Genomic DNA, 26577 nt, shown 5'->3' with positions numbered 1-26577 from the left:
TGTTCGCAAAATGAAACAGAAGAAGAAAATAACAAAAACTGTGTTTTACATTAGCAAAATGCGTCACGACAGAGACGTAGATGAAACTCACGCAAAGAGAAACCTTATAAGAATGTGCTGTAACTCCGTAAAGTCTCCATAGATCAAGACAACATAAGATTCGATATTGTACCTGCAAGAAACAGACAAGTAGACTGCCATTCCCATTGTGGATGAATTCGATGGACGTCGCAGCAATGAAAAGTGAAAATTTAGTTTTTGTCCAACATTCGACATACAGTTTATTGCTAAGAGTTTTGGAGAGGAAACGGCAAGGTCACTAATGGAGCTCGAATTGGGATCCATAAACTCTCAAAGAAAACAGCTGATTCCGTGTACAGATGTGTGCAAGAAGGTGTCTTACCGCTGAACCATTTAGTTCCATCAGGAAAGAGAAAAAGGTGCAGATATTGTTCATATAATATAGAAACATCAGCGTGATAGGTATGGAATGTGGGAACGAACCCTGTAATGAACATAATGGCAGTCTTCGCGCTTCTCGTTTCAAAAATTTTGTAAACTAAGAGAAATTCAACTTTTACGATAAATGTATAATAATTATTTGTGAAAATATAGTTTATAATTCCCCCATGAACACTGGAGCTTGTCGTCTGTTGGGCGTCTTGCTTGCGTCAGGGATACAGATAATCGTACGGTAGGTACAACAACAACGGAAGGGTGTCTCTTGAGAGGTTTCATGAAGAGGGGCCTTTTCAGTAGTTGCAGGGGCAATAGCCTGGGTGATTGACAGATCTGGTCTTGCAACATCAACGAAAACGACCTTGCTGTGCTGGTACTGCGAACGAGTGCAAGCAAGGGCAAACTACAGCCATAATTTTTCCAGATGACACGCAGCTCTAAAATATTGTTACCTGGTGATGGCGTCCTCTTGGATAAAATAGTCCCCAATTCGGACCACAGGGCAGGAACTACTCTGGAGGATGACATCATCAGAAGAAATATGATAGGCATTCTATGGATCGGAGCACGTTGGTTAGAAAATTTATAAAGGGAAATGGACAGATTAAAGTTATATATACTGGAAACTAGTGATGTTAGGCAGCAGAAGGAACAGGACTTCTTGTCAGGTGAACACGGGTTCACAAATACAGGGTCAAATAGGGGCAATTCAGGAATAAGTTTAATAATGAATAAGAAAACAGGAATGCGGGTAAGCTACTATGAACAGCGTAGCGAAAGTTTATCATAGCCAATATAGACACCAAGGCCACGCTCACCGCAGCAGTACAAGTTTGCATGCCGTCTAGCTCCGCAGCTGATGTAGAGATTGAAGAAATTTGCGATGAAATAAAAGCAATTATTCAGATAGTTAAAAGGAACGAAAATTTAAATGTGATCAAGGACTGTAATTCGATACTAGGAAAACGAACAAAAGAAAAAATAGGTGGTGAATATGGACTAGGGGAAAGGAATGAAGGAGGAAATCTGCTGGTAGAATTTTGCACTGAGCATAATTTAATCATCGCTGACAGTTGGTTTAGGAAACATAAAAGGAGGGTGTATAAGTGGAAGTGTCCTGGAGACGTCTGAGGGTTTCAGATCGATTATGTAACGGTCATACAGAGATTTAGGAACCAGATTTTGAATTTCCAGGTGCATATGTGGACTCTGACCAAACTTTATTGGCCATGAACTTTACATTAAAACCGAAGAAATTGGAAAAACATAGAAAATTGAGTGGATGGGAGCTCTGCATAAGTTGAAGGAACCAGAAGTTCTTGAAAGTTTCAGAGGGAGCCTTAGGGAACGGTTAACTACAACAGCGAAAGGGAATACAGGAGAAGACGAATGGGTAGCTATTTGAGATAAAATAGTGAAGGAGGAACGGAATAAAATAGGTAAAAATACAAGACCTAGAGGAAATCCTTGAATAACATAACAGATATTGATTTAACTGACGAATGGAGGAAATTTAAAAATGCTGCAAATGAAGCAGACGAAATGGAGTACAAAGGTTTAAAAACTGAGACTCATAGGAAGTGCACATATGCTAATCAGAAACTTCTAGGTGACAAGTGTAAAGATTTAGAAGCATATTTCACTAGGTTCAAAATGGCTCTGAGCACTATGCGACTTAACTTCTAAGGTCATCAGTCGCCTACAACTTAGAACTAATTAAACCTAACTAACCTAAGGACATCACACACATCCATGCCCGAGGCAGGATTCGAAAATGCGACCGTAGCGATTACGCGGTTCCAGACTGTAGCGCCTAGAACCGCGCGGACACTCCGGCCGGCACAACGTATACAGAGAACAGACGCAGTTATGAAGGTGGAGGCGCATGAAAGACAGGCAGTAGTTGAAAAAGAAAGTGAGACAGGGGTGTAGCCTATTCCCGACGTTATTCGATGCGTACATTGAACAAGCAGTTTAGGAAACCAAAGAAACATATGGAATAGTTCAGGGAAAAGAAGTAAAAACGGTGAGGTTTGCCGATGACATTGTAATTCTGTCATAGGCAGCAAAGTACTTGGAAGATCAGTTAAATGGAATGGACAGTGTCTTGAAGGAGCATATAAGATGAACATCAACAAAAGCAAAGTACAAGAATAATGGCATGTCGTCGAACTAATGCTGGTTATGCTGAGGAAGTCAGGTTACGAAGCGAGACACTGAAACTAGTATATGAGTCTTGTTATTTGGCCAGCAAAATAAATGATGATGCTCGAAGTAGAGATGATATAAAATGAATGTAGACTGACATTAGCAAGAAAAGTCTTTCCGAAAAAGAGAAATTTGTTAACATCAAATATAAATTTAAGTGTTAAGAAACCTTTCCTGAAGGTACCTTATGAAAAGAAGTCATGTATGGAAGTGAAAAATGGGCGATAAACAGTTTAGATAAAAACGTAAAAAGCTTTTCAAATGTGGTGCTACAGAATAATGCTAAAGATTTGATGGGGCAATCATGTAACTAATGAGGAAGTACTGAAAAGAATTGGTTAGACGACAAATTTGTGGCACAACTTGACCGAAAGTGGGATAGGTTGATAGGACGCTCTCTGAGACATCAAGAGATCAAAACGTGAGTATTAGAGGGAAGAGTGGAACGCAAAAATCGTCGAGTGAGACCGGGAGATGAGCACAGTAAGAAGATTCAGAAAGATGTAGGTTCAGAGATGGAGAGGCTCGGACAGGATAGTGTAGGGTGGAGAGGTACATCAACCAAGTTTTCGGACAGAAGACCACAACAACAGCAACAGTAGTTTATAATTCCTGTTACTGTGCAAAATAAGGACGCTGTAGTTCAAGGAACTGAACTTAAAAACTAATATCGCATGTAGAACTGATTAGTTCATTAATATAATTATTTGCGGCAGTTGCATGTAAGTAGTTGCAACTGAAAAAATTAAATTTTTAGAGCAATTTTAAAAAATTAATGCGATATTACTCGGGGTCACGAGATTCTCTTAGTACAACTTTGTAACATTTCAATAACTAAACAAATTTTAAGCAAATAAATCCAACTCCGAAAAATGAGTGTATGCAAAGACAACAATTTAAAATGAGGATATGGCCTCGCAGGCACTGCTTATGTATTCAAGTTTCAACACCATGCATCCCAGGGTCAATGATGGGAAATAACTGGATTATTCCTTTAGGTGTTCAGAATCTCACACCAATAAAGAGAGTGTAGTAAATATAGGAATGGAAATATGGCATGACCATACAATAATTTCCAGTTGCTTCAATAAACATTTAAATGTAACAGTTGGAAGAAGGAAGCAGTCGAGAATGAACCGCTACACAACAACAGGAGACGTAGTCTGGTTTACTGACGAGCCGAAAACATATATGCTGGGACTGAAGGGTACGAGGTACGTACTAGACTAGCGAGAGCGGTATCTCTATGGATGCTGGTCACAGTATTCCAGATGGAATTACGCGCTATCAGGGAGTGCGCGGAGAATAATTTGTGTAGATGCTAGAAGGGTGGGGGAAAACAAAAGGGTAAACCTGCTGTGGGTTTCTGGTCACTCAGTGATTAATTACAATGAACAAGCTGACAGCTTGGGACAGGACAGGCGCGACGACTCTGTTTATTGGACCGGAACCTGTCTTAACTATCACTAAAGTGAGTGTAAAATCAGAAGTATGTAACACGATTTATAGGCATCACATGAAATGTGAGACTACTCTCCAAAAACGAAAACCATGGAAGACTAATGATATTGACGCCATGTTTCAGGAGAAGTTCTATAATCCTGAACCGGAACAGAAAACAGATTAAAATCGTGTTAGGACTCATTACTGGCCATGCTAACTTTCAGAAACAACTACAAACGATGGGTATAAAGAACACCATAAGTGTAGACAATGTGGTGAGAAGGATGAAATTGCACCACATCTAATCTTCCAGTGTGAAACTCTGGAGGGTGAAAAACAACATGAATTAACCGTGTCTAGTGAGAAACTAATAAAGGATCTCCTGCCACTTATGAAGGGTACCGATTGGCTTTACTGGAATCACAGGGAGTGAAACTCTACAAGTTTTGGTGCAGGCAGAAATCGGCAGAGAGCACTGTTGTTTATGTCTCTCTTCATAAATCAAATCAAGTAAAATAACATCGAGGGAGGAAGAATTGGGAAAGAAGTCAGACAGAGTTATTTGTAGTCTGCCCTCCACCTTACTCATTCTATGCAGTAAGCAAGCACTAAGGTATTTAAAAGAGAAATGCCGAGCGGAAATTCAAGTTTAGCAGTAATGCATGACACATTTGACTTTCCGCACTGACGTATTTTTTCCAGTGACATTAAAGAAGTTGGAAGGTCAATTTAATAATTGCATGAGCTATTTACAAGAGGTTGTGAGGTGAATATCAGTAAAAAAAATTGAAACTAAACTAATTTCTTAAAAATTGGATAGGGAAATGAATTTCTTACAGTAGTGATGTGTTTTCACAAAATAAATGATGGTATCCTACAAGGTTCTGTTTTAGCCCCACTCATTGTATGCATACGACCTCTCAGTAACAATTCCCAGAAAATTTGCTAATGTTGCTGATATTGCTCTGCCCACTCAGCATCAAAGTTTTAGGGAAACTGAAGCAACGCTAACATCAGACCTGAAGAGGGTGGACGAATACTTCAAACATAAGTCTCTCCAGCCAAATTATCAAACGACCGTTACATTAACTTTTCACCTATGAAATAAACATACAAACTACAAAGCTACTATCATTTTTTGAGATAAAACTCACCAATGTTGCAACGCTTCAAAATACGTAGGTATGAACCTAGACAGGCCTTTGACATACAGAATCTATCTCCGAAATACGGCAGCTGAAATCAAAACTCACAAAACCATGCTCCAGAAGTTAACAGGAACAATCTGGGGTGCCACTGCAACAGCTCTCAGACCATTAGCGTAAGTAGCTCCATACTCTGTCGCAGAAAACTATTGTTCCAATGGGCACAGTACTCACACTAAAATAATAGACACACAGCCCAATCAAGTAGTGCATCTCATCACCATTAGAAGCACTCTTCGCTTTATAAAGTCAGTATCACACTGAAAGGTGACAGTGGAAGCAGCTTCTTATAACCGCGAAAGAGAACATCCAAACTACGTCACACTTCGTTGTACATTTATCCCCGGCTGAGGAAATAGATTATTTAGAAAAATGGCAAAAATTTTTGTATTTTTTATTGAAACAATCGGTAACTGGAGATTCGCTCTACCAATATATTTGCCTATAACTCAATACAATTTCATTAACATCGGACAAATGTGTTTTAAGACACATAGTTAAGTGAGCGGTTCGTAACGAAGACGCCCGAGAATCGGACAAGCAATTCTTACTGTAACCATTAATAATCGTTATTGAACTTTAAAAACAAATTGTCTCTTATAGCTGCTCGTAGTTAGCCGAGTGGTCTAAGGCGCTGCAGTCGTGGACTGTACGGCTGGTCCCGGCGGATGTTCGAGTCCTCCCTCTGGCACGGGTGTGTGTGTTTGTCCTTAGGATAATTTAGGTTAAGTAGTGTGTAAGCTTACGGACTGATGACCTTAGCAGTTAAGTCCCATAATATTTCACACACATGTTTTTGTCTCTTATAGTCTGACACAGAACCAAACAAGGAAAATTTTGGTAGAACTCAGTTTGTGGTAAGCCTATTGGATAGTTTGTTATTAAAGCCAAAACTCGAGTCTCTAACAAAAATTCGACAGTGAGATTGTACCTGCTTCCGGCTAGTTGTTTTCTTTTTCCGTTTGCCCGGTTCGGCCCTATTTCGTATTATGGTTTCCCATCCTCATTTTTGATGCAGGTTTTGGCCTGCCTCTGACTGAATTAAAAATTTCCTTTAATTTTTTTCATTTTCTTTATTTTTATTGTTTTTACTTTCCTTTTCTTGAAATATACATACTTACTGAAACCACGTAATATTTCCTTAGTGTGTGATATTTTTTTAGAAAAAATGGCATCATGCAAAGGGCAACACCACACTTTTTGCGTGGTATGCGTGTCATTTTTCACTATGAATTAGCAGCATATGCTGCAAAGCGTCTCTGAGGAGTTTCCTTTTATTACGTTGCTACAAGGAATCCTGGGTAACGTCCTCCCCTGTTTTGCACATGAAAAGGAGTTCCCAGCTTTGTTGTCTGTGGTATCTCGGGTTTTACACGAGTGGTTTTTTCTGTTTCTTTTTTATTTCAAATATTGTTATTGAATTCAGCAACGAAAGTCAGTCAGAAAGGAATGGTATTATCTCGTGCCACTTCATAGTCCTTCGAATGCACTGAACAGAACTTAACATCATGTCAGTCTTATCAACAGCAGTCATTGACTTATTTAGCTCACTACACAAGTCAGTTTCAGTTTATTTTGGCCCGTTTTATGTTCCTTCGCCTCAGTTTCAACACAGTCTGGTCCATGTACGCTTTTAAACGTCCAGGCCGGCCGAAGTGGCCGTGCGGTTAAGGGCGCTGCAGTCTGGAACCGCAAGACCGCTACGGTCGCAGGTTCGAATCCTGCCTCGGGCATGGATGTTTGTGATGTCTTTAGGTTAGTTAGGTTTAACTAGTTCTAAGTTCTAGGGGACTAATGACCTCAGCAGTTGAGTCCCATAGTGCTCAGAGCCATTTGAACCATTTTTTTTAAACGTCCAGACGTCTTTGTTGTCCATCCATTGTAGAGCCAACAGTGTTCTACAGGACATTTTATCTCCCTTTTTTCAGTTATGAGGCAACAGTGGTAAATATTTCCTGTTTTTCCGTACTATTCCAATGGCACTGGTGTATTTCTTATGGCACCATAGGAATAATTTGCGGCTCGAATAGTCCATGTCCAAATAAACGGAATAACCTTTGTTGATGTATGGCAATAACAAAGTCACAACAACATCGTCTGATTTTCCGTAGTCAGCATTTCCGCATTCGATTTCCGCGGCGGAACTAGTTCAGACCGTATAATCTAGAATATAATCGCTTTGTATATAAAAAAGAACGAAACTTTTAATACCTAATCGTCTACGCCTCTTTCATATATACTGCTTAAATCGAACGCTTCCTTTGAAAAATAGCAGACCTCCATCTGTTACTAAATTTTTGAAAAGGGCTACGGTCTCACAGAATTTCTTCTTTGTGTACTCTACACTCGCCAAAGGTCTTGCCGTCGTGGTAACAGTGGATCCAGTCAGATAACCGGAGTTAAGCGCTTTCGGACTTGGCCAGCACTTTATTGGGTCACTGTCCCGGTCTACCGAGTGCTGCTGGCAGGTGGAGAGCACTCAGCCCTGGCGAGGCCAACTGAGGATCCACTTGACTGAGGCGTTGCTTCACCGGTCGCGAAAACTTCTCCCGGAGAACGGTGTGCTGAGAACATGCCTCTACGCATTCGGTGACGCCTAAGGGCCGAAGATCACACAACAGCCGTCGCTACCGTTGGACCTTCAATATCAGTTCGGAGGGTGTTTGTTTTGTGCTGTACAATGAGACGTATTTCCACAAGAATATCATGAGATACTGCCGAATTGTCACTAAAGTACTATAAACGCAAAATTGGTATGCACTGGACTCTCGACATTAAGTGTGAAAATGTTGGTGTTTGAAGGAAAGAATCTGCCTGACGAAAATTTATTCACTTCTAACATTTTAGTTCTTGGCGTTAACGGGAAACATGCCAAGAAGAAATAAAATTCTGCGGGCTCTTTATTCTTCCACGGTGACAACCTGTTAGGTACTGTCGTCATTTTTTCGATAAGAAATGTGTAAGTATTATTTATCGCCACACAAATGGCAGAAACAAATTCAAACGACATAAGTATAAAAAAAGTCTAAATGATTTACTGAATCGCTGACTTGTATCGCTAAAGGTGTTCACGAAATGATGGCGTTTCGTCACAGGATGATTATTCAAAGAAACATACTTTTTTCTGTTTTTTCGTGAGCAAGTTGGGTGTACCAATTCATCTTCGTTTTTCAATTTCAGAAGAAAAGTCTTCTGGCAAACTTCCTCATGATGTTGAAGAATCAAGAGTAAATCCTGACACATCGGGATCTCCGTCCGAAGGAAGGTCCCAAGTAGCACTACCGTCTTTTTCACTACTATTCATAAGGATATGCATGATTTTGTTATGTGGTAAATTACTCCCCGACATAGCGAAGGCAATATAGACAAACGTTGTCTCACCAAACTTGGAAGAACTGTGGCCTACCTCACGACTCATAAGCGGAAAGGATCAGAAAACACGTAAAACTCTAGCGGTACCTGACGTTGCCAAGTAGAGCAGATAATGACAGCACTGGCAGGAATGTTATATCCCGACAACAGGGAATCGCCGTTCTATTGTGCTTGTCTACCTGGCGTACAGGAAGTCGTCGGAACAACGACGTGTATCTGAGCGTTGAGCGTTGAAAGTGTTTTTGACGTCATAGAGTGGAATAGCACGTTGGCGAGTCTTTCCGAAATTGCAGAGCAATACCTAACACGTCAGATATTCTGAACGTGCGTTTGAGGGTTGACCAATGAGTCGGCAGAAAGCCACTTACTTCATATGCATGCCATCTGTTATCTGTTGATATAACTGGTGCTAGGATGAGCATACTGATCACCAATGCTTCAGTACGAAAATAAAGCTGTACAGTTAACCTGTAAATTTAGTACACAAATTGGAAGTAAAAATTCAGTGTCAAATACAGATATTGTGTATACGGAATGATTCAGGAAGTAAGGACAGATTACAATTTTTTTTTTGCCGGCCTTTGTGGCCGAACGGTTCTAGGCGCTTCAGTCTGCTACTACTGCCTCGGGCATGAATGTGAGTGCTGTCCTTAGTTTAGTTAGGTTTAAGTAGTTCTAAGTCTAGGGGACTAATGACCTCAGATTAGAGGTTAGAGCCATTTGAAGTTGTTTTATTACATACAAACTACATTAGATAGAAAAACATGCGCATATCACTTGATTGAGGAAGGTTCAAAGTTTTGACACAGCTGCGCTGTTGTTTGTTTGTAGTAAAATGCAAGCCGCACCACAATACAAATCCTTTTGTGTCTTGAAATTATCCTGAAATCAATCCGTCGTTCAAGTGCAACGCTCATCCATTTCGTAAGAAGGCACCCCCGCACAAGCAGATATATGATTGGCATACAAAATTCTTGGAAGCTGTTTGCATGTGCAGTGGTAAGAGCACAGGTTGCCGATGCATGCTTTATGAAAACTTCGCAGGTATCCGAGACGCGTCCACACGAAGTACTCGGAAGTCCACAAGACGAGCAAGAACTTCAACATCCACAAACAATAGTGTGGTGTGTTCTGAAACGACGAAAGCATATGGAGCCATACAAGTTGCGGTTACTGCAGCAACTGCGCCCCAGGGGACATAACAGGAGGTACGAATTTTGCATTTTGTGTCTCCAGGATTTGGGAGAGAACACTTTTTCCGAACGACTTATCTCTTCGGACGAATAGACGTGTCATCTGTAGAGTAAAGTCAGTCGCCACTGTGTCAGAATTTAGAGGTCACCTAATCCTGCTGTCATCAACGAACATGACAAAGACTCACCAAATCTGTGTGCGTTTATGCCGTTTCCGATCACAAAGTTTATGGACTTTTCTTTTTTTAGGAGGGAACTGTGATAGAAATGTCATACGTAGGTACAAAGCACGAAGATTGCAATGACTTCATTTTTATCCATGACCGCACCCTCCCCCCTCCTCCTTCCCCCCGCAAACCACTTTCACTTTGAAGCGCTGCGTTATCTTAGTAACACTATCCCACTGCGTTAGATTGGAAGAGGTGAACAACAAAATCTAGGTAATCGGTTTTGGTCTCCCAGGTCACCAAACCTTACGCCTTGCAACTTTCTTCTGTGGGAGTACATAGAAGACAGAGTCTTTGTCCCACATGTAATAGCTACTCTTCAAGAGCTGAGAAATGGAATTGTTGAAGCTGTCGATTCAGTAAACTGGGACCTACTGATTCGTGTGTAGAATGGAACGGATCACCGTTTCGGTGTTTCTCGAGAATTGTATGGTGCTCGTGTTAAGTGTATGGTATAGTATCTCTGTGAACATAGCACTTCGAACCCACCTGTATCTAGCGACATACACAATTCGTTTCCGTTGCTTATAGTTTGTAATAAACAACTGAATCTGTTTTTTCTCTTTGTATTACCTTGTATTCGTGCAGCCATTCCAGATGGGGATTATCACATTCTGTTCGAAATTAGTAAGGCACAATTTACGTTCTATCTTTGGTCATCACTTCTTTTCGTTGTCTTCTTGTCTGCAGTTGCTTAGCATGTAAACATCCTTGTACCAGCATTCAAAGAGTTGAATAATAATAAATGCAGTTTATCCATTTCTCTACGATTCAGTTTCAAAGCACTCTGCTAACCCTTCTCAGTAACGATAGCAAGACACGTCTCTTTTCAGTGTCACTTAAGTTGAAAGGAGATCCATTTGGTAAGTGCGATATGCCCGCCAACTACGTGCTACTTATGTGCAGATTTGCACACATTAGGAAAGTCGAATGTTTGCAATGTAAATTTACTTTACCCATTACGATTTTTATTATTCCACAATATTGAAAATTATTTGTTCCATCGCGTTTAATACAAGCACAATCCTAAGATCTGAAATTTATGTGCTTGCCAACAACTGTTTGTCACTTGATTACCAACACATGCTGTAAACGAGTCGAAAAACCACTATCCACAGTAGAAATTACAATGTGTCAACTTTACTCGTCTGAACTTCCATATAATCAGCATTCGAAAGAGTGATACGAGCATCAGTAAAAATTTCTCGAATTTAACTATCCTCTTTTTATTGAGTTACAAAATGAATATTGTTAACTTGGTAAGATGTACGAAGGGCTACGAACTGTTACGATTTAAGCAAGAGGATTCATCTGCGTACCAAGCGGTGTGTGAGACTCGGTAATAGGACGTATTCAGATACTGCTCATTTATATTAATAGACTTTACCATGCTCTCGGAACTTTTTAACTTCGAGAAAGAAACAGTTTCATTTCACCGAATTGTTACTGCATTACTGTGTTGGCAGAAAAACGCATTTTATTGGCATCCTGGGACTATTTTTTCCGTCTTGCTGTGTGTTTTCCTTGAGTTTTACTCCATATAGATCCCCAAAATAGCATGGAAAATGTAACATACGTAATATCATCCTGTCTATTCTGCTTGTCAGTGTTTTGTATATGTTACTTTCCTCGGCGATTCTGCGGAGAACCTCTTCATTCCGTACCTTATCAGTCCACTTAATTTTCAACGTTCATCAGTAGAATCACTTCTCAAATGCTTCTGTCCTCTTCTGTTCAATTTTCCCCACAGTCCCTGTTTCACTAACATAGAATACTGCGGCCCCAACGTACATTCTCAGAAATTTCTTCCTCAATTTAAAGCCTATATTTGATGCTTCAGGACTTCTCTTGTATAGAAATGCCCTTTCTTCAAGCAGCTACAACTTGTGGAGAATGCGGAAAGTTATCTAAAGTAAGTCAAATTTCACATCTCCTGTAAGAGCGTGTATAGAATAAGTTTGTAGTATAGGAGGGTATAATACCTAGTAGTGGAAGAATAAGGCAAGAAATCAGAATGAATAACTCTGTAGAACAAGTGGAACTGAGTATCAGTCAAGGAAATGAAGACTCTGATGAAAGAATTAGTGACTTATACTCCGCTAAGGTATCTAGTATGAATATAGGAAATAGAAATTCATGAAATAACGGTAAATGAGGAGCAGATAATGGCTCATTGGACTGTGAGCCTACCGGATGATTTATCAGAGGGCAACGGGCTACTCAGGAAATTATTAGTGAGAATGTATCCAAATTAACAGCAATTGTGGATGCTACAAGACATACTATTGAAGCAAGTACTCAGGTTGTTAGTACAGGAAAAGAAACTAATAAAAAATAAAATGGGAAATAGATTTCCAGGGCATTCTTGCAATATTTTCTGAATTATGTGAGAGGAATGATAGATGCAAATACAACATCTTTTAGGGATTAATCTACTAAAATAAAATGAATGAGTGAAACAAATAAAATATCTCTTAGCGAAATTAATCAAAAATTTGATGAAATAAGAAAAACCATTCAGGAAACTAACAAAGAGACAAATGACTTATTAGTGACACATATTACAGATTCTAACAAATAGTTCAGTGACGTAGACGAAAAATAGGCGAAACTGAAGGAATGGAACAAAGTAACCAAAGAATTATATCGTAGAAGCACTGCTGATGAGGTGACGATAGTGGAAACAGCAAATGTATGAAGAGTCTCGCTGACGGAATCAGAACTTTAGACAATAATTTTGGTAAATAGATTGAGAGACACTATGTCGTAATCTCTAGATTTAAACTAAAATATGTGAAAATGGAAGTACTTTTTCTAACAGTATGGGTTCAGCTCAAAATTTTGTAAGAAATAATATAAAAGAGGTGTCTGAGTCCGATAAAGTAGCTCTTATTCAGCAGGAGGTCAGTGATGTTACTGCTAGAGGCACTGACACCCTTGCCAAGAGAATGAATTGCAAATAAAAAATATTATTTTATTATTGTGAGTAAAAATAGGAGAAATTTTCACAATGAAGACCACTACTTGAAGGTATGTACTTTCAATGGTTTCACTGCAAAGGGGAAATTATATCCTAAAGCTTTTTAAAAAATAGTTTAACGAAGTGTTACCAGAAAACTGGGACGACAGGAGAAAGGTTGTGTTACTAGCAGAACGGAATAGGGAATTGGGTGCTCCGTCTTGGAGAATTGGAGCAGAAGAATCCTAACACTCTTACGAAAAATTCAATGCAAAGTTCCTAGGTAAATATTGATCAAATAGTACACAAGGAAATGCACAAAACAGTATTTTTCATGAGTAAAGTGGTAAGTATCAAGTGTTACTTGGAGCGAGAATTCGGCGGATAATGTTGGAGGCTAGTGTTATGATAGTATCAGATCATTGTATTGGCCTTGTTATAGGAAGGGCGGTGTTTGTGGGCCCTACTGTTGTTGTAGGTTTCGTTAAATGGAGGGTGACTCTGATGGTGAACGATACAAAAAGTGAGATTTGAACGGGTAATCGTGTTGGTACTACTGAAAATGCGCAGAGGACATGCTGCTGGTGAACGACCACTCTGAATTCGACGATGTATCCTTTTGGCTCGACAGGCACTGAAAATCTCAGCGTCACCTCAGTCAGTGGCATTTAGTGTAGTGGTCGAAGCCACCACTGAACGGCTGTTCAGGAATCGGCCCCATGCAACCAAGCCATTTGGGATATGTACTACCGACTGTCTCAAGGATATGGATCTATCAGACCTCCAAATACACAGACAAGAATGGAAAAGCGTTGGTGTCTTCAGAGGCCCAAAGTGATTTTAAATTGACATGGTATAAGAAAACTTGTACTAAGATTATGTTTTTACAACTCTGTTTTCGTCCATTTTAAGTATGAACCACGATTTTATCGTTATTTGTGCTGATGGGTTCCAGCAAGAGAATATTCTCAGGTATTCTGCTGTTTTGCCTGATGGGGTTCTCAAAGTGCGTCTTCCGGAACAATTTACAAATTATGATTCTGACTGACATGGCATTCTTATGGCACTGGAGGGGATTCACAGACATCACTATACAAGGTTTCTTGTCCGTTCCGACTTGCTCAGTGAACTACCAGCACTTCACAAAATGTATGCAATAGATCGTCTGATTCAGCTCATCCACGACTCGTTGCAGCAGATCCAACACCGTGGCAAGGGGGTGATGTTTTGCTGCATACCTGGCCACATCCAGATACAGAGTAACGACGTGGAGACAATGCACTACTACACTGGTGGACACCACTTGCATACAACTGAAGACCGTAATACGCCCTCTAACAACTGAAGATCGTAATACGGCGTCTAACAACTGAAAAGCGTAATACGGCCTACACCGTTATAAATAATCCTCATAGGAAAATGATATTACGGAAAAATATTTGTTTCGATGTCCCCTACAACCTCCCAGAGTTTGTAGGTTTAAATACTTTCCACCCTGTAGATTTAAAACTATCCAGAAAACGCTATTACAAGAAGTTCCATGTTAGGTGCCATGATATTCATATTCAGCTGCCGAAATTAAATATCAGTTACTCACTCCCAGCATTACCACCTGTAGGCAAATTCCATATGCTTTCGCCAACAACTATTCCCGCAAATAATCCATCGCACACCGTTTCAAACGTATACTCCTTTTGTTTTTTAAGGAGGATCTAGCATAGTTTGTCTTCTGCATTTGTGAAAGTTTGCGGTCACGAGAACACACAATTTTGTGCATTATGGTGTATAAACCTAAGAATATTTTCACAATTTGGTGCTCCACAACTGCAATACGTTTCACCAAAGATATAGTTATAGAGTTACGTTATCAGCGGCTGTCAAAAATTTGATTTTCTACTAGTTTCGGCCGGTACGTGAACGATATCCTGGCACTGCATTTTATGGCATTTCGCTGTTTCCTATCTTCTCATTAAGTTGTAATGAAAAGATTCAGTGTTGTTGTTATTACAAGTCATTAATACTCATTTCCTATCTGGATACATAACTTTGAAAGTCTTTGACCGTAGCTGATGGTGAGTCTGCGTTCATCGGTATCACATAAACCTAATAAGTACAACAGGCGTTAATAACATAACATAGTGGAGTGTATCCTCCTCACTCCTTGACTTCTACAAGTGCTGAAAATACTGAAAATGGTGAAGCAAGTACATTCTACTCTAGATATTTTTTTGTCTTTTTTTGCCTTTTATGTGAAGATGGAAACAGTATCAAATTCTTGTCAGAGTTTGTGTGTGTGTGTCTGTGTGTTTGTTAGTGCGTGGGCGTATGTGTGTGTGGCAGTGGGGGGGGGGGGGGGGGTGAGTGGCGGGATGCAAATTGGTTGGTCTTTATGTAAACGTTGTTTTGAGAATGGAAGAAAATTGAGGGTCCAATTCATGATGGAGAAGAAGTAGTAAACTTGGCCCCGGAATAAAATATATCTTGGAAAGCGTAAATTATTAACTGAATACGAGAATAACGGTTAACGTCTTGTCAATTATGGATTGCGAACTACTGCTATTTTCTACAATAAAACATTCCACTGTAGGTGCCTTAAATGTGTTTTATTGCCAAAATTTTTCAGAATAAACCATTTAGAGTTGTTCACTTGTGCTTTAGTAAACTGGGCCCAACATGACAGGCTGTGATGTGGCGTTAACTCGGAAATATCACTGCTACGAATTTGCAACTGTTCGTCCGAATATGGTTTAGGACACCTACACTTCACTTGATGTAGCCAAAAAATTGAAACATCCTTGAAACCAGCGATCTGCTGCAGAGCGCACTCTTGATTCTGCGTCCGTTGAGAACTTCAGCATCAGTGAGAAGCAGCTTGATTGCAGGATAAATGAACTCACAGAGTTGTGAATCTATAAAAGATGAAAAACAAGATTGTAGTAACCACATAATTTTATAAACGTATCATTATGTGCTAACGAGATAAACTGTTAGAACAAAATTGTAAAAATGTTCTGCAGTATCAGGTGCATTGCCAATATGTCAGTTCATATAGAAACTACTCTACATACGCAGGTATCCCTGCTCACAAATGGAAAGAAATACACTTCCTTCTTTCAAGTATCACAACTTAGCTGAGTGCACTACGTATCTAAGAAGATTTACCTGAACCGAATTTGAATAGTTGTAACTTAACAATGCGGTTACGAGTGTCCCTTAGTAACACTAAGAAGTATTATATAGATTATAAGTACGTATCCAACACTAAGGAAAACAAATATTTAACATACTTACATCATTAATGCTGTTGGCAATTAAGAACCGAACTTGCCAATATGAATCCTCTGCGTATTTATACAGAACTGGCAGAAGATGTCTGTATACATCATCAGATAGTTTCTTAGCTTTAAGCAAAGCGATTAAAGCCTGTGTCGCCTCCAAGTGAAGACCAATCTGTAAAAATAAACGGAAGTTATAAAAACTGATTCGCTATGTGTACTAGTTAATGAGCGTAAGTTGATAAGAAATTGCCTTTATGTACCTTATCTTCCAGGGCCTTCTCGAAAATGGGCACTACATGAGAAGCAAAAAACTGGACATCAGCGTCTTCAGCTATAGCAGGCAACATGGACAGTGCCATTCTTCGCACTAGCATATCTTCATCCTCACACAGACGATGAAACAGTGCACCTAGGTACTCTGCAATCAAACAAAATACGAAAATCAAATTCGTTTCAAAATGATAGTTGGCCACAGAGGTTTCTTTTCCAATAAGCTTCAAGTATACAGTTCTTCAGATTTGATTAATTACCTTTTACTGTGGGAGTAACTCGTCCATAAATGGCGCATAGGTCCTTGCAAGCCAGTAGCCGAGACGTACTCCTTTCTTCTGCCACTAGCTTCTCTATATTCGCAACCGTGTCCCGATAGTTCGGATGTGTTACGTCAGCACCGTAACTGATGGTTGATTTGTGCTCGTATACTTCTCCAAGAGTACACTCATACCAAGTGGGAGCCTGAAAAATAAACGGGACGTTAAGAAAAACAAATACTGAAAAACAGAATGTTTGAGAACATCTGTATATAATTCTGAAAATCCAGTTAAACCCCATGCTCTTGAGCAAATACTGACTGTCATTTACAATGAAAACCAACTTGGTCTTTGGAACACCAAATTCAGTACCCAGTTTAGTGATAATTTGTTCTAATTTTAGTTTTGGTCGCCCTTAACTTGTTCCACAACGTGTTAATAGAATGTTTCCAAAAAACTCCGAAAGTTTATCTGCTAAGAGCATGTTGGGCCTACTTCACTGTTGTTAATAGTTATGAGCTGTTTGTTACATATATGCATTATCATGATCCCAGATGCTGACTGAAATTATTTTAATTCCGCGTATCTATTACTGTATTTATACAGTCATGATTTATTGTTACCCTTCGTAATGAATTGGTGCATTATCTTATAAATTTCTAAGTATGTGATTCAGCGAGCTCTGTAATTTGCATGGACTGTCTGATAAAATAACGATGTGAGAACACCTGCCTGAAAGGAATCGTAGTGAAGAACTTTAATCATCGTGTATGACCTTTCTACGACAGTTACCCCGGAAGATAGCCCTACCGTTTACCAGGTGCTCTAAAATGTGCGCCTGTGTGGGGAGTGCAACATAGCCTACACTTCTGGAATATTCGAGTATGAGAGTGAAATGCGACTAGCAAATATTTTCTTCGGAATTTAATTTTAATTTCTAATTTAAAAATATGAATAGGGGAGAGAATATATTGCGTCTTACAGCAAACGTGACCTTAATATAATGCGTAACTGCAGAAGGTAATCTCAGAATGACCGTTGTTGCGCTAGTGGTGTGACATACCTCTTCAGGTAGCGAGGCACCGCACCAATGCGACATCGCGATGTTCATGCCCGGGTCGCAGATCATCTCGTCATCGTCATCCTCATAGAAGGGCTGCCTACGCCTGAGGAACACCCAGAGGCAGCATCCTCCTTTCTTGCACAGCAAACTCCGGAACAAGCTCCGAAACATCTACGAAATGCAAACGGCCGTATCAGTATCTGTTGAATGGCGCGTGACTCGTAGATATCAACAAAAAAAAATTGCGATGCCTCTTAGGAATTCGAATAATAATTGTAAATCTTCATATATTCAGAGAGGATCGTGACACGTGTTGGCGTTATTGTCGATAGTAAGTCGTCTGCAAATGATAGCGAAACCAATAACTTCTCATTGTGTTTACTAAGAGGCGAAGAGTAAAAGATATATGGCCCAAAGAATTTTTGTACCATTATGCAGGTATATATCGACTTCTAGGAAGGAAAATTTAGATACCATCATCGAATTTGAAGACGTTATCATCTGTAGCAGACGTAATGTCCAGAATGATGTAATTAGGATCAAATCTGTTCAATTTGTAGAGAAACCAGATGGCAGTGATAAGAATCGAGGGGCATGAAAGGGAAGCAGTGGTTGGGAAGGGAGTGAGACAAGGTTATAGCCTCTCCCCGATGCTATTCAATCTGTATATTGAGCAAGCAGTAAGGGAAACAAACGAAAAATTCGGAGTAGGAATTAAAACCCATGGAGAAGAAATAAAAACTTTGGGGTTCGCCGCTGACATTGTAATTCTCTCAGAGACATCAAAGGATCTAGAAGAGCAGTTGAACGGAATGGACAGTGTCTTGAAAGGGGGATATAAGATGAATATCAACAATAGGAAAAAGGAGGATAATGGAATATAGTCGAATTAAATCAGGTGATGCTGAGGGAATTAGATTAGGAAATGAGACACTTAAAGTGGTAAATGAGTGTTGCTGTTTAGGGAGCAAATAACTGATGATGGTCGAAGTAGATAGGATGTACAATGTAAATTGGCGATGGCATGGAAAGGTTTCTGAAGATGAGAAATTTGTTAACATGGGATATAGATTTAAGTGTGAACAAGTCTTTTCTGAAAGTATTTGTATGGAGTGTAGCAGTGTATGGGAGTGAAACATGACGATAAATAATTTAGACAAGAAGAGAATAGAAGCTATCGAAATGTGATGCTACAGAAGAATCCTGGAGATTGTATGGGTAGATCACGTAACTAATGTTGAGGTACTGAATAGAATTGGGGAGAAGAGCAATTTGTGGCACATCTTATCTAGAAGAAGGGATCTGTTGGTAGGACACGTTCTGATGCATCAAGGGATCATCAATTTAGTATATGGAGGGAAGCAGGGAGGGTAAAAATCGTAGAGAGAGACCAAGGCATGAATACACTAAACAAATTCAGAAGGATGTAGGTTGATGAAGAAGCTTCCACAGGATAGAGTAGCTTGGAGAGGTGCATCAAACCAGTCTTTGGATTGAAGGCCACAACAACAACAACAACTGTGACTGCTTGAGTTTTCATTTGTCATCGGAGATACAGTCGTATTTTTGTAGTATACCCTTAATCATACAAAATTTAAGTTTGTTCCTGGAAGTGAGTTCGATTCATCAACAAAAGAATTACTTCTTGAACACACCGAATCGGCGTAATATACGGAAATGCTTACAACATTTAAAAAATAAGCGCTTCACTTTGGACGGCAGTTTCGAGTGTTACTTTCTCTTTTTAACTTTCGCAGCTGCCATTTTATAGCAGTAGTGAGAGTTACGCATTTCATTAGTTTCCTTAAAATACTACAACCTCCATAATAATACAGGTGTAAGAGTTAGATAAATAAATTATTTTCTTTAGTTTACTTAAAATACTAGTACACTACACGGGAAATGCTCTGAAGCATTGTCTGCGACAACTTAGTACACGGATAGAGCTATATGGTCCTGCATAACGTATTTCGTTGTCCTACAATACAATTTTCGTTTATTTTATTTAAAACTTTGTATAATTTTACCACGTGATAAGATGCGAATTTTCCCAGTGAAGCAAGCATGTGATGAAAAAAAAATTGTGCAGGTACGTGGGTAAAATGGGAAAACATTGTGATGAAGAGAAACGAAATAACGTACCTACATAACAAACAAAATTAAGAAAATAAGGGGGGAGATGTGATACACTTGGACAAACCTTACAATGCTATATCTCATACTCTACATCATGACGGAAAGATAGCTTCTATCTTCGCCAGTAATGGAGTCTCTCGTGATCACGGAAACAGAGGAATCCTCCTACTTGCTGAGACCTGGTCTTTGGAATTGAAGATTATCGATCACTCTGCAATCTCCTTACAGCACCATGATGTACTTTAAGCATGCGCACTTAGAAAGGAACTAAACACTACCTCAAAAACAGCCTCTGCTGCCACAAAGTACTATGTCACTTTCATATCGCTTTTCCGCACTCAATCTAGAAAGCTACTGATACAGTTCAGTACAAGTTCGCACATTTTAAGATAGACGAGTTCGCATTTAAGTGAGAGAGGATGTGAAGAGTTGCTTCGTCTCGCCTACCGCATCTCTTTACTCCATTGCCTAGTCCACAGATCGGATCACGCTAACTGATGTCACTAAACCTAAAACGTATCGTAAGGCTTAACATACGGCGGAATTTGTCACTGATAATTATTTTAAATAGTAGGTACACAATAGCAAAATTTTCACTGATCCGTGTAAGCCTGCTTTGTATCTGTTTCCTCAGAATTATATCGTAAATTATCTAAATGCGATCTGAAGAAAACTATTCAGAACTGCGTTATCAATTTCGGACTAACGCCGCCTGCTATCAAACCGCTCTATACTTCACATCTGACAATGAATACACTATCTACAGCGTAAGCAGACAATGAAACGAAATATATTGCTGTTTACCTCGCACTAGAAGAGCCTTCACTGGCAAGGCAAGAAGAAATTTGCTACGAACAGACCGATTTCTTCTTTACCAAGCCTCAGACTGTTTCTAGGTAACGACACACGTCACTTGCTACCAATACCTATTGTTGGGAGACTTCGCTCGTCAACGACGGTTAGCAGTGGAGAGAGTCTGTTGCTTTAAATCAGATATAAAATTTAGTCGAACTATTCGAACGAAAATTATAACACGTTTCAGTATTACGCAGACAGTAAGTCGCCTGTTCATTTACTCACTAACAAGGTGCAAACAACGTAAGAAACCATAGTCTGCCCCCCATCAGCGCTAAATTTACAACTGGTCTCACTCAAAGACCGCTGACTGCAAAATAATAATTTCTGCATGAGGTCTCAGGTGACATATAATCAACATGCATCCATATTTGAAGAAAGATGCTGAGAATTAGAAGCACTCCGATCCGGACGGAGACAGATCTGAACATTGATGACCGATGGTTAACACTGTTCGAAAGTCACTCCGATCGGCTGAGGCTCTTGACGGCAGATTTAACATGACTAGTTTTGATCGGAAGCCTTACTACTACGTGCTGATATCTGGGATGGCGGTGGCGGTATTACAACTCTGGAGAAGTAATATTGTGATGCCTCCTCGGTCAGCCGTGCGGTCTAACGCACCGCTTTCCGGGCGGGAAGGTGAGCCGATCCCCGGCACGAATCCGCCCGGCGGATTAGTGTCGAGGTCCACTTTCTCCATGTACGCGTACACCATAATTACTCTACCACGCAAACATTAAGGTTACACTCGTCTGGTGTGAGACGTTCCCGGGCGAGTCCACTGGGGGTCGAAACTCACAGGCCGGCGGCGGTGGCCGAGCGGTTGTAGGCGATTTAGTCCGGAATCGCACGATTGCTACGGTCGCAGGTTCGAATCCTGCCTCGGACATGGATGTGTGTGATGTCCTTAGGTTAATTAGATTTTAGATGTTCTAAGTTCTCGTTGACTGATGACCTCAGGTGTTAAGTCCCATAGTGCTAAGAACCATTTGAACCATTTTTCGAAAAGCACAATAACCCTGTGTTCGGTGTGGGGTGGCGGAGGGGTTAGTGGACTGCTGTAGCCTGTTGTGGGGTTGTGTACCACTGAGGGCTACGGAGGGGACGAAGCCTCTCCGTCGTTTCTAGGTTCAAATGGTTCAAATGGCTCTGAGCACTATGCGACTCAACTTCTAAGGTCATCAGTCGCCTAGAACATAGAACTAATTAAACCTAACTAAACTAAGGACATCACACCCATCCATGCCCGAGGCAGGATTTGAACCTGCGACCGTAGCGGTTGCTGGGTTCCAGACTGTAGCGCCTAGAACCGCACGACCACCCCGGCCGGCCGTTTCTAGGTCCCCAGTTCAATACAATACAATACAATATTGTGACTTATGTCCTGAGTAATTTCAGTTAAAGGCTTCAGGAGGTAGAACACAAACTGATACATTTGCTCATGCAAATTAATACATCGTGTTTGGCTGATTGGCAACAATGGGGCTCTCAGAACCTTATAGCTTCTTCTCCTTCTGTTTAGGAACAATAAATTCAACAGCGCTGGTATCAGAAATTTTATCACTATAGTTAACAGTAATGTTCAAGGAATTAAGTATGTAGTCAGATTACAAGAAACACAGCGAAAGCGCGAACACCTAACAAAAGTAATGTACTGAGATGCGTTTTCAGTCATGGAAAAATTGAAATTAAGGCGTTTAATACAATCACCATTGTGTATATTGGATGATTATCAAGCAAAAACAATATTCGGTGCTAATAATTCGTATTAATACACGGCAGTTATCACACTCTTAAGATGAAAGGCAGATTGTAAAGTCGGTCGTAAGCCTTCCTCATGGATATATTTATTCCGTCGTAGATGTGCATTAAGTTTTACTAAGCTCATCTATAGAAATTCGGCGTTTCTGTCCTCTGCAACTTGTCACTTCTTATGTTAGATAGAAATTGTCGGTTCACCACACCTGTTTGCATGTATTATACATGATCGCTCAGCTTCCATTCATCGCACACTTCTTATAATCAGCAGTCTTGCTTTCATGTTGAAAGTTTCTTCTAATTTGTGATGATTTGTCGTAGCTGTACTCAGTCTCATCATTTTCTAATAGACATGGAGAGAGAAATTTTTAGAAGCATCATACTGCCATCTGTTAGTTAGGAATTCTTCGATTCATTCAAATATCAGTAGTGATATTGCGTCGGCCGTCGTTCTATTCAGACGTACTTAGAATATATTCCTATAGTGGAGATCTAGATCATCTACACAAACTCCGATATTTAAAAGATTTAAATACCGTTATCTGACAGAGTAGACTTTGTTCAATGAAGCCAAAGTTGTCGACATCTTCGAATTACATCCTACAGAAATTGAAGGAAATGTGTTAATGTGGCACTTATAGAGTCTGGGCCGTCTAGAAAATTTGTCTCCTTGGTATTTGTATTGTTAATTCTACATAAGAATATCGCTCCTCGGATACCCAATATTTTGTATCCTACCTGTGAATAGGGTAATATTTCATTTCACTTCGACGATTTCTTCCTTCAAGCGAGTTCACTTCCTGGGCACAAAATTAGTTTTTGATGTGAGATCGGCGTAAAATAAGAAAGTGCTTTCTGATTTTGAAAAACAGTTAGTTTGCTTTTCAAAACTACATTCGGTATTACTTTCCTATTGAATATTCTGGAACTGACATAACAATGTACCCGTATGAGGTACATTGCATCATTCCTCTTCATTAGCTTGCTCAAGATACTAGAACACTACAGAGGAAGAAACATTGAGGAACTGCTCTTAAGAGGTAGTGCAAGTATAGTATGGCTCTACAACAGGATTGTCCTAAAATACAGTTTCACTTTATTCCTAAATTATTGTAAATTTATGGTATGGTACAGTATGAATGTTTATAGACATGTAGCTTGTCTGTTACAAAAATGACAACTAGGGTTTGAAGTGGATAAAAGCTTGTTACGAGATGGTTAAAGTAAACGAAATAACTTACTTACATAACATATGGAAGTACTAAGAAAACTAAGGTACCGAATTTAATGTTCTTGTGCAAAGAGATATAGCTACATTTCGAAGACCAGAGCCTGTTGGAAATACAGCTTATAAATGCGCCCATAAGGGAGGCTCTTGTCACGAACAGAACCCTGAAATTGCCCTACTTCATGATATCTGGTCGTAGCTGTTCAAGCTTATCTATCACACTTCGTAGTAGTAACAGCTCAAGATATTCTTTAAACATGTGCAATCGGAAAGGAACAAATCACTCCGTCTCCACCTGCCTCTGCTACCACAAAGCATGACTGCATTTTCTCACAGCGTATCCGAAAAGAATCCAGAATGCGACTAACGCAGTACGCTTAACGATGCACGCGATCGCAATGACATGAGAGTGAATGTCGAGATTAGTTTCGCCTTTGCTGCTACATCTGTTTACTCCATTTCTTAGTTCGCAGTTAAAGTCGTGCAAACTGATGTCACTAAACACCCAATATGTCGTAAACCGTAACATGTGACGGAAATGTGTGGTGTGTCCTATGAATAAATAATTCTCGGAGGTATGTAATTTAGAGCAACTGAGGTAACGACAGAAAACAGATAAAAATGAAGGTCACAAACAACTCAGCGTAACGCCCGTCACCAGAGCCGCATTATCGGTTTATGATCGCAAGTTCAATATGTATCGTTTGGAACCCGCGACTTCGATAGGCAATCATTCTTGGAAATTACAACACTTAACTGTAACATCATACTAAATTGTCACCGAATAGTATTTTAAGGGGTGGGTAAGTAATAGTTAAATTTTCACTTATCCATGTACGCCTGCTTTGTAGCTGTGTCCTAGGAATTGTACCGCAAATTAACTACATGCGATCTACAGAAGAGTATTCAGTTCTCCGTATAGTGAGTCATTGAATTCGGATAGATGTAACTTATTATCAGACTGCGTTATACCTCAGATGCAACAGTGAAAATAGCTATCTACAGGTTAGGCAGACAATGAAACGAGAAGTATTTGATGCTTACCTTGCGCTACAAGAGTCTTCACCGGCAAGGCTAGAAGAAAATTGCTAAGAGCAAATCGCTTTCTTCGTTAGCAAGCCTCAGACTGTTTCTAGGCAACGTCACGGGTGACTTTCTGCCAATGCCTATTGTTGATGCCTTTGCTTGTCTTATTGGGAATTGAGGGGCCGTCTTTTTAATTCATATGTTACAGACGAGTCATATTCTTTGCTGTGAGTGGCAGCAAAGCAGATCGCAACAAGAAGTTAGATCATCAAAGGCAATTTCCACCACTTTCGCATTTCCTAACCAGTTTTGCACCGATTTACACACATTGCCGCGAACGTACTTTATGCGATCATATTAACTGCCGCGTCACGATTCAATGTTTTCCCCATTGGTATGCAATACATTGGTTTTAAATCTCAGGCTTCGCGTCCATTTCAGCTATTGTTTTCGTTCGTCTGTTCATCTAATTAAGTCCAGTTTCGGTTCCTGAAACACATGCGAATATGGCCCAGAAAGTAATTGAACTGAATTTGTTAGAAAGCTGATCGTTGCATTTCACGAACGTCAGTTAAATGACGTACCATACTTCTACAATAGTCGCAACAGAGTTCACTCGGTGCTCTCATTCTTTATAGATGTACATTTTATGTTCCTTTGCGGATCAATGTATAAACAAAACTATTAACAATTCTAGCGGTAAGTAACTCTTACTTATCAGCTATCGTACAGTCGCACCTTCCGAACATGGAGTTTTCTCTTCTAATAAAACTTGATGCCATAAAGTTTTTTGTCCTCTTAGCAGATGCGTTTATTTTGTTTATGCGCTTCGCTGTACTATGTGAGCAACAGGGTAGTGGAAATGAATGCACAAACCAGTGTTTTCCGCATATTAAAGCGTAATGTATAGAAAGCAACTGCGAATACCTTTGAGGAATCTACGTGTCTGACCATGTCAACGAAGAAAATGGATCGGGACAGATGGATGTAATACCCTTCCACTCCTCGCGAAACACAGACTCACGTAATGATTCTTTCCAAAATTTAGTGAATCGAACAGTAAGCCTAGCAATAATTCTAAATTTTACTGGGGAACGAAGGGGACTGTAGCCACCGCAGTCATAAACCTAAGATAGCCAACTTCCCTTTGGCCAGCCACAGCAACGGTTTCTGAATGACAAATAGGACTCTAGATCACAAACTATCTTCTCAGAACTTACGTGGACGCGTCGAAGTACATCAGGGCTCACAACCCCAAGCTGGCGACCATTAGCAGGCTGGGTCACTCGAAGGTGGTCATCGCTGTCGACGATACAGAGGAAGCAAAAAGAAATATGTCTAGCTAGGCGTTCTACGGGGTTGACTCCGCAGATTGGCGCTGCTCGTTCCAGGCTGGTGGTGGAAGGGAACTCGTGTTGTCAATCCACAGCAGAAGGCTGGCGGCTTCGTCTAGGAGAATGGGGACTTAGCTGGAGTCGAATGCATTGGATCAGCGGTTACTCCTGTGTCTGCATCCCCTTCGCTTCATAAATTATAAGCAGTGATTTGTGGTGGTGGCGGGGGGGGGGGGGGGAGGAGGGAGTAGCCTTTGCAAGCTGCCGTTCCTACAGTTCAGAATAAATAAGAAAACTGTA

At 40.1% G+C, this 26577-nt stretch overlaps 1 protein-coding gene across 1 annotated transcript in view; it reads right to left on the bottom strand.

Moving 5' to 3' along the window:
- LOC126416903 (serine/threonine-protein phosphatase 2A 65 kDa regulatory subunit A alpha isoform-like) overlaps positions 1 to 18003 on the bottom strand; it is a 165273-nt gene extending 147270 nt beyond the window's left edge. The window contains exons 1-6 of the mRNA XM_050084786.1: positions 17938 to 18003; positions 16875 to 17079; positions 16605 to 16762; positions 16358 to 16516; positions 15827 to 15975; positions 9056 to 9155 (exon numbers count right to left, since the gene is read on the bottom strand). Of these exons, the coding sequence (XP_049940743.1) occupies positions 9056 to 9155; positions 15827 to 15975; positions 16358 to 16516; positions 16605 to 16762; positions 16875 to 17079; positions 17938 to 18003 (837 nt within the window). The remainder of the gene's footprint in view (positions 1 to 9055; positions 9156 to 15826; positions 15976 to 16357; positions 16517 to 16604; positions 16763 to 16874; positions 17080 to 17937) is intronic.
- Between the last annotated feature and the right edge of the window lie 8574 nt (positions 18004 to 26577).

The sequence above is a fragment of the Schistocerca serialis genome, chromosome 8, assembly GCF_023864345.2.
Source record: "Schistocerca serialis cubense isolate TAMUIC-IGC-003099 chromosome 8, iqSchSeri2.2, whole genome shotgun sequence".
Lineage (NCBI taxonomy): Eukaryota > Metazoa > Arthropoda > Insecta > Orthoptera > Acrididae > Schistocerca > Schistocerca serialis.
The sequence above is the reverse complement of the archived record's forward strand: the minus strand, read 5'-3'. Positions and strand labels throughout refer to the sequence as shown.